This window comes from Rutidosis leptorrhynchoides, chromosome 10 (assembly GCF_046630445.1).
Source record: "Rutidosis leptorrhynchoides isolate AG116_Rl617_1_P2 chromosome 10, CSIRO_AGI_Rlap_v1, whole genome shotgun sequence".
Lineage (NCBI taxonomy): Eukaryota > Viridiplantae > Streptophyta > Magnoliopsida > Asterales > Asteraceae > Rutidosis > Rutidosis leptorrhynchoides.
The window spans coordinates 53,295,702-53,305,165 of NC_092342.1; the positions used below are offsets into that span (position 1 = coordinate 53,295,702).

Sequence of the window (9,464 nt, forward strand, 5' to 3'; positions counted from 1 at the left end):
AGGGCAAATTGTCAAACTTTTTTTTATGGGCTCTCACGCAAACAAGTTTAAAAAAATGGGCTTTTTGGTGATAATTCCGGCCATAATTACTAGGGACCAAATATGATAGAAACCCAGGACTGAGAGAAATGGACTAACAATATTCAAATATATTTTGGCTGATTGGGGGAGGTTGGGCTACCCAAACCCCCATATTGGCTCTGTCATTGGTTAAGGTAATCTTGTGTGTAATGATGTACCTCACGGGAGTCGAACTCATGATCTCTTGTTAAGAGAGACATGTCACAAGGTTACGATATCTATATTTTACTCGATGATTTTTGGTCGGAGATGGTGATAGGGTGGCTCAGGTATTTAATGAGTTTGATTGTCGTTTAGATAGTTCACTTTTGCACTATCTCACTCTTCTTGTTTCATGAGGTTTAAGTTTCATCGGGAGTTTTACTTGGTTTGGCATTAAATTAGATCTGTGGTGACTTTTTCTAATGCTTATTGGTGTGTATTATATGATGACTCGAGGTTTCGAGGCTTTGGTGACTTCATTGGATTTAGATTATTGGTTGTGTATAATATGTTTACATTCGTTCAATTGTTGTTTGTATGACTTGTAGATTGTTGAACTATTTAAGCATATTTACTAGATAGAGTGTAGATCAATTGTAACTCATGCTATCTTTGACTTATTTCAATTTTGATTTTATAATTATTACTCCGTAAAAGAATCTATCTTTTATTGTCGCTCCAATATTTTCTTAGATCTTATTTTTCTTCTTTCCATCTAAAAATAATACTACGTAATTAATAATTTAAAGTCACATGTTTTAGTTCTAGGTAACTTTTATTTTTAGACGGTAATTATATTACTGAAAAACATATCTTGTATAGAGAAAACAATTGTTCTAATAAGGTTGAATATGGTTTCGCACTAACTAGTGATAGAATGTAGTTCTTACACTTCAAAACGAACGTTCAAACACCCCTAGTTCATCATATTTTGGATGTTAAACTTGGTTTGCGTCCACTCTAATTTCAATGAAAAAGAAAAAGAAAATGTAACCGACAAAACAACCCGAGTTTTTCCGTTGTTAAACTTAGCTTTCTTGCTCTTCAATATCGGCTGGATGAGGCCCCACCCCCCACCACCACTTTCGCAAACTGAACAACTATTCCTGATCTAAAAGAGAAAAAACGAATCATTTGCATGCTCCAACGAAACTAAAGCAATCTTCTTATTTGCCACATGATTTGAACGTTTTTTAATTTTATTTCGAGACACAAAAACGCTACCTGCTTGCTTGATTTTACCTTATTAACCTTCGTGCCATTGAAATTAGCCAAGTAATGAGCTCGAACATTCTTTCTATACCTATCACATCATAGACAAATTTTACCTAAAGTCGAGTCCTCGCCAGGATCAACACAACCAACAGGTTGATCATGACAGAAGTCAAGTTTGTTATCAACCAATAAAACAGAGCCATGATATGAGGCCCGATCTTGAACCACTTCATTTTGCTGTTGGAGGCCAACATGAAAGACTTCCTTCGAGCCACAAGCAGCCTTAATAGCCCCAAATTGTCGCGAGTATACATCGGAAAGAGGTGCCACAAACTTATCCCTAGACACTAAACCATCAACAAAATATCCAAACTTCCATACATGTCTCCGAAGGTCCCAAACAAGGCACAACACGAGTTTTCAGTCTACTAAGGCTCATACACTGGCTTTGAGTTTGGACTTCCTTCTAAAGATGCATGATACGATGAGCTACTTAAGAAGCACAAGAACCCTCTTTTATTCACTAAGGATGAGATGGTGCACGAGCAGGTCGATCATGACACTGGGATTACCAGTCGGGGAAAAAAATTCGTTCATTGTTTAACTACTAAGAAGAATTTTATCTTTTGACTCGGAACTGCTTACCTTTGGTGCTTTATACTTTTTAATATAAGGTAGTAATCCCGTAGAGGCAAGGGTGAATCGAGTCGGACCAGCATTTGAAGAAACATCAACAACATTTTCTATAAATTGAAACCAGTGAAGAGCCAATAGAAATGCACTGTTTGAACGTGCAGTGAAATCCTTCCGTCCTCGATAAGGCGATTGAGGGAAGAAAGATCCGTCACATCTTCTGTCACATCTTCTACGCAAATTTGAATTTTTTTCATCAGTCGAAAAAACTTTGCGACGCCCAAATATGCTTGAATGCGCCCTGCAATGGACGTCTCTACGAACACAAAAAACGAGTTGGGTTGATTCAAACCACATTAAGCTTTTGCCACTTTTGACACCTCTTCAAAATTGCTTGCCACATCTTTTTAATTGTGAATCGAAGCGTATTCAACCAATAACACTCCAACCAAACTGCCTTGGAGAATCTATCTCCTCTAGAAGCAAAAGGAATCGTCACCGAAAAATCATCCAATACCGATGAAGAAGCAATAAGCTTCACGTACCGATTTGCACATTAAACCACACATCGAAAGGCTCTCCATTTACAACAGTGGGTCACCATAACACCATTGTGAAAATAATACCATGCTTCACAAGACAATTGGTGAGCTTAATCTTATGAGTGTTAATTAAGATAATTGAAGGCTGTAAATTTGATATGTATTGATCAGTTTCATAAGAGCTTGAATTGTTATAAATTGTCATTTCTAAGAGTAGTCGATTTTTCCGTTCGGCTACTCCGTTTTGTTCGGGAGTATGAGCACAAGATGTTTGGTGAATAATCCCTTTATCTTCACAAAATTGTTTCATTGACGTATTGACAAACTCACTTCCATTATCGGATCTTAAAATTTGTATATTTTTATTAAATTGAGTTTGTATCATTTTATAAAAAAGAAAATTTTTCAAAAACTTCTGACTTGTGAGTTAAAAAATAAATCCAAGTCATGCGTGAATAGTCATCAATAAATAAGACAAAGTACCAGAAATTTCTCCCCCAACAACCGGTGCAGGACCCCACATATCATAATGGACACAAGTAAAAGGAACTTCTTTTCTGGTGTTACTAGGTTTAAACGTACTTCGGTGACTTTTAGCCAAAATATAAGTTTCACAATTTAAGTTTATATTAGACGAAAAAAGACTAGGGAATAAAGCGTGTAAATATCCGGCTGATGGGTGACCCAACCTCCTATGCCATAACCAAACTTCCCTCGTAGGTGTTCCGTGAGCAAGTATCACGGTACCTTGTTGGGTTACTTCGTTCACATAGTACAACCCACCCCGTTCGGTACCACGCCCAATAATTACCCCAATTACAATGTCTTGAAGAATACAGAAAGTGAGGTGTAATAAAACGGAACAATTTAACTCTTTTGTAACGTGACTAATGGATAAAAGTTTATGAGACAGGATTGAAATATATAAACAATTAGACAATTTCATAGTCGGAGTAATTTCAATTCCCCCGCCCTCTTCTACTTGTACAATATCTCCATTGGCCGTTTGAATTTTATTAATTCGTGGTTTTAATTTGGAACAAAAATTCGATTTTTCAAAAGTTATGGTGTGAGTAGCACCACAATCAAAAATCTACTCATTGTATTTTATATTATTTGAAATAATGTTAGCTTCTGCGGTAAAACAATATTTCTTTTCTAAACTAATATCATGATTTTGGACTAGTTTAATATTAGAATTTTGGGCCTGATCAAAACAACACTTTGATTTTTGGGCCAAATAATTTCTATTAATATCATGATTGTGGACAGGTTCAATATTAGATTTTTGGGCCTGATTAAAACAATACTTTGATGTTTGGGCCAAGTATTCCCTATTAAGCCCACTATTAATCCCACCCGTTTTCCCTTTATCACAGCCGGCAACGGAATTCGTGATATCATTCACATAATTAGGGTTCATGTTGCTCTTGCTTCTTTCAGCCGCATCCTCTCTCTCCCTTAATTCTTTTGAAATTAAGTTTGATTTCAGATTGGAATTAAGGTTTTTCAACCCTCCCTTTGCGACCGTTTCAGGAGTAATGGGATTCATCTCTTTTACTCTGGTATTCTTTATTTGCACTGGTTCTGATCAAAAATTGGGGTTTAATCCCTCTTCTTCTATCGTTTGCAGGCAGTGAAACCGATTAGAGTTTTTTGATAAGATCGATTGATTGTGGTTAAGGTGTTCCCTTTTTACTTCAATGATGGTTAAGGTGATAAAATAGGGTTTGAGGGTTTAACCCTCACCCATTTGGTCGGTTTTTGCAGTGAACAAGAATTTAAAGGTAAAATTTTACCTCTTGCAGTGCCATTGCAGGTAGCCATATGGTTGCCGCCGGCTGCCGCTATCGTTGTTGCAACTTTGTTCACCACTCTGCCATGTTTTTGGTTGCTCCACCATTCGGGATACCCAATTAGCTTAAAGCACTGAATTATTTTTTTAGGCAAACAAAGAAATTTTATTAACACAAATTAACACGCATACAAGGCGGGGAATATTCTCACCCTACAATACAAACATAAAACGCAAACAAACATCAGACAATGGGAACCATAAACCCATTATGGCACCAAAACACAAAAGCAACTTAGATCAAGCCGTCCCATCTTTCATGACGCGCTAACACTAAGCTACAAATAACCCACCAACAAACAGACTCACTTCCACTTTATATTCCAAATTTGCTCAGCTTTGATGACTGCAAATGATCTTTTGACTTTAAGAGTCAACAATTTGACCCTTAAATAATCTTGAGCTGCATCAGAAAGTTCTAGCTCAGTCCTCTTTTTACCCTTGAAAGTTCTATTATTCCTCTCATTCCAAATAAAATACACAGCTGCAGCAATAACAACTCGAGTAATTATGCTCCAGATTTGATGTTTAAATGGTATCTTAACATTGTATCCATAATTTCACCAATTCTAAATGAAAGACCTCTAAATAAGATCTTATGCTTCATATCCTCCCAAACAGACCTTGAGTATCTGCATTCAAAGAGAAGGTGCTTCACAGAATCAGGCTCTCCTTGACAAAGTTGACAATTAAACCTGCTATTGGGCTGCCACTTAAGTAATCTATCATGGGTAGCCAATCTATCCCACATGACCAACCAAAGAATGAAAGCATGCTTTGGAATATTCTGCTGAACCAAATAACATGAAACCACTTTTTGATAGGATTGGTAACACTAAAGTCCATCCAAATCTGTTTAGTAGAATAGGGAACTCTGCTGTTATCATTTTTGACCCATTTCACCTCGTCCACCTTATCAAGCAGATTAGGGACATGAACCTGGTTAAGGACATTATAACTAGAACTCCACTCTCCAGGCCAATTATTTCCATAATTATGAATATAATCAGCCACTGTACAACTGTCCTTGAACCTAGCATTTATCTATCCCTTCTTGAAAGCACTGAATTAATGTGTGTTGTGACATACCACAATAAACACAACTAAGCTCTTGTGGTGGTCGATGGTGGTTTGCAGTGATTGTTTCTGTTTTGGTGATGGAAGTAACTGGTTTCTGTTTTAATGGCTGACAGAAAGCACCCAGGTAACTGTGTTTAATACTTTGTACGCTCAAATTGTTGTAGCTTGTTTGATTGATTGAGCTACCGTCATTATTTGACATGGCAGCTATGTTTATTGAGCTACCGTCAATTCTTGACATGGCAGTTTAAAATTCTTTTCCGGTAAATGATTGAAGCTAAAAACGAATGTATTGATCCCTCGATCTTACACTCTTAGCTCTGATACCATGTTAATTAAGATAATTGAAGGCTGTAACTTTGATATGTATTGATCAGTTTCATAAGAGCTTGAATTGATACATATTGTTATCTTTTTACAAGTTGCAAGTGTGTTTATATACACTTAGAAACATAACAGCTAATTCTAGTTTGAGGTAAGACTCCATTATATTTTTTGAAACCACCTCTACAAATAAGGAAATATGCTGTTTTATCTCGGTGTGATCCTAAAATGGTAATTTGACTATTGTCATTCTGACAATGAGGACCGTTCATAATCAAAACACAAGTAGTGAGGTGTAAAATGCTGGTTATTTTGTGGTTATTAACTTAATATTGTTTAACAAATTAAAGTGATTTCTTAAGCAATTATTATAATTTAAGTGGGGTCCACGTTAGTGAAGCAATCAAAATAGGGCAAAATCATTCTAAAAATACATCAAACCAATCATCATCAACCACCCTAAACCGCCGTGTCTGAAAATTCCACCGACGGACCACCATGTCATGGTTGGCTCGCTCAATTGCCAACACTCTCGTAATCGAGGATAACCCTAACCTAAATTCATCAAATTCTCCTCCAAATCACTTCAAATTTCAACAACAACAAATTCAATCATCAGAAGTTGAAGATCGTGATCGATCAGGAAGTGTAAAAGAAGACCTTTCTGAATTAACAGAAACCCTAACGCGCCAATTTCATGGCGTCGCATCATTTCTCGCACCTCCGCCACCAAATTCACAACCTGATCCCTCTGTTTCCGATCGTGATTGCGGCGATTCGTATATTTCCGGCGAAGATGATCATGATCATGTGCCGAATTTGGACGGTCCAGATTCATTAGGAAACAATGAAATTGAGTGTGTTGGTGTAACAGAAGAAGCATTGGCGTTTGCTAAAAATATATCGAATCATCCCGAAACTTGGTTGGATTTTCCTTTATCTGAAGAAGAAGATGACGATGGTACAAAAATTGTGTTTTTTTCATTATTAATTTAATTAATTTATTATTATTATTATTATTATTTGATTTAGCTATTAAGTATTTAGTAATCTGTAGTTCTGTGAGCTCAACATCTGTTGCTTGGTGATAAATTTGGTTACTTTTATAGTAGTATTTGTTAGGTTCTGATCTAGCCCAAAACCGATAGTGTTTCTCAATCTTTTTGTTGGTAATGTTATCATAATGTTATCATCCTCGCCATGAAGTATCCCCATGGCACCTTTCCCATATCGTTTGGGGGTAAAGGGGAGGGGGGTTTTAATTGCCCGTTCCCTTGGACCGGTTTCAAGGTTTCCTCCCGGCAGCGATGGGGGCGGGGTTATTATCGCTGCATCGGCATACTCGAAACGGGAGATGATCGCAACGGGTGGTTTAGTCCCCCTCGGGTGATCCCAATCGCTGTTCAAAAAGAAAAAAAAAAGAAAAAAGAAAAAAAAACATTAGATGTTTTAATAGACCATTAATTTGAAACGCTTTCATGGATTATGCTGTCTCGATCTAGATTGCTTTCAATTTAGTGCTAATTTGATCTGAATTTAAGGCCGTAATATGTATATGTATTCATTTAAAAGTACGGATCAAATTATTGTAAAAATGCTCTTTTGTGATCTTGATGCTATTGGTTTTAATGTACCTTTATTTTCTTTGAGTTAGATTTTGAAATGTCTGATACCCAATGGAACCATGTGACGTTGGTTGAACGCCTAGCACCTGGATTAGCTGCACTCAGAATTGAACTATGTCCCATTCACATGAGCGAGAGTTACTTTTGGAAGGTTTACTTTGTTCTGTTGCACCCAAGACTAAATAAACATGATGCTGATCTCTTATCAACACCCCAAGTAAGTTTATGCAATATTTTATATTTTTGCTTTTTTTTGTTTTGTTATTATTATGATATGCTTGTTCCTAAATAGTGTTTCCTCGTTTTTACTGATCTAGCATTTACTCTTAGAGGAAGCTAGTGTTGTACTAGAACATTATGTCTTAGAAAGATATATACTTTCAAATGTTTGTAGCTTAGTTGACTAGATTATTGGTATCATTATTTGTATTAAACCTGTAAATCGAAACCAAGTAATTAAGCTACAGTGTATTGTATATATTAAACTAACTGTAGATCGGGGTCTAGGGGCAGTTTTTCCCTCCAAAATGAAGGGTTGTACACTTGTACCCTTCCTGTTTTCAACCGAATTAAACTGTTTCTCCCCCCAGAAAAAAAAGAACCATGCTTTCGTATGAAAAAATATAGTAAACACGTTACTCTCATATATCTCTGATTTGTGATTTCGTTGCCGAAACACAAATTGTCGTTCTTGAATTATCCATGTAAAGATTTCGTGAACCTTGAAAATTGTTTGGTCGAAATACTTTACAGAGAAAGTGTTTACACGATTTAGGAATCAATCCAGTTCATCAATTTCAACCCCGTGTAATAACAATATTGAGACTTCATTATGTGTCTCTAAGATGATGGCAGTAGTTATATAACAATGTTGAACTGGCTTTTGAACTGCAGATAGTTGCAGCACGAAGTATGTGGGTGAAAGAGTTACAAAAGCGGACTAACGAATCCGAATTTTCAGACGGGAGTAATTTTTTGCATGAAGATTCTGCTACTGCATCAGACTCACCTTCTACTAATACGTCTGCACACGCGTTTGAACCTACAGTGACGCATAAATATTCATTCGCAAAGAGTGACAATCTTATGTCTGTAAATGTAGAACAGAAGACTTCATTAGACTGCAGGGCAGCTTACTCTTACACAATGTCCATTGAAGATGACGATGATGATGATGATTGGTTTCATCGTAATTCAGAACCAAATGGATACGTTGGTGCTGATGTTCATTTTGGAACGGATGAAGACATTTCATTTAGTGATCTTGAGGCTGATGATGATTGTACCATGCCAATAAGATCCAAGGTTATGTAAAAAGTATGAGAAAGATGTTGACTTTTTTTGGTACCAAATTGGGACCCAATAAGAAGATGCTGGTTTTGGGTCCAAATAATAATGCACGTTTTCGCCACTTGAAGCACTGGCGAAAACAGTTCAGAAGATGTGGTCCCCGCCGCTGATGAACCAGCAATTGTACAGGCACTTTACGTTTGACGACTGCTAGTTATATGCAGGTGTGGATTGATTGGTTGAAGATATGTGATTTTTTTAATTGTTTATATTTATATTTATTAATTGATTGTGTAGAAAGGAAAAGTCAGTTTAATGTGCTTTCTCTCCATTATATTGTTGTATAAAGTTGTGGTAAATGAGTGACGGTTATATATAAGAATAAACGAATCAACCGATTTTGTTTTTGGGATGAAATTATCTATATAGCTTTGGTTTGTTTTTGTATCTTTCAATATTTGCTAAATACAGTTGTATTGATCTTCCAAGAAAATGTGAAATGCTGCAGTTTTTTATTTATGTTCATATGAATTTATTTATCAGTGATGAAAAATTGAGACATTTACCTATTAGATAAATTAGTGTATATTTAAAGGATGTGTAGTTTGATGCTTTGAATATGATGAATAATTGAATATGTCCTTTTTGTGGTATGCAAATATGCATACAAGTGACTCAAATTTTCATTTTACCTTGGAATGATGATGTTGTTAGATTAAAAGCAGCTCAAGCAGCCGGCATGTCTACGTAGTAAAACAGCGGACAAAGAACTGAAATTAAAAGTTTTTCGTTGCTTCAAATTTCAATCAACACAAAACATACATACTAATGAATAAT

The 9,464-nt window shown here is 36.1% G+C and overlaps 1 protein-coding gene across 1 annotated transcript; it reads left to right on the plus strand.

Moving 5' to 3' along the window:
- Positions 1 to 6,145: 6,145 nt before the first annotated feature.
- On the plus strand, positions 6,146 to 9,107 carry LOC139870277 (uncharacterized). The gene is made up of 5 exons (XM_071858110.1): positions 6,146 to 6,673; positions 7,367 to 7,554; positions 8,232 to 8,642; positions 8,925 to 8,981; positions 9,099 to 9,107. Exons 1-5 carry the CDS (start codon positions 6,211 to 6,213, stop codon positions 9,105 to 9,107), a joined length of 1,128 nt encoding a protein of 375 aa, XP_071714211.1. The 5' UTR covers positions 6,146 to 6,210.
- The last annotated feature ends 357 nt before the right edge of the window (positions 9,108 to 9,464 follow it).

What these genes read in the sequence shown, in the direction of transcription:
- LOC139870277 (XM_071858110.1), top strand. Translation starts at nt 6,211, where the DNA reads ATGTCATGGTTGGCTCGCTCAATTGCCAACACTCTCGTAATCGAGGAT. An exon ending in TGAAGAAGAAGATGACGATG is followed by an intron (nt 6,674 to 7,366) that starts GTACAAAAATTG and finishes TCTTTGAGTTAG; the next exon opens with ATTTTGAAATGTCTGATACC. An exon ending in CCATGCCAATAAGATCCAAG is followed by an intron (nt 8,643 to 8,924) that starts GTTATGTAAAAA and finishes TTGATTGTGTAG; the next exon opens with AAAGGAAAAGTCAGTTTAAT.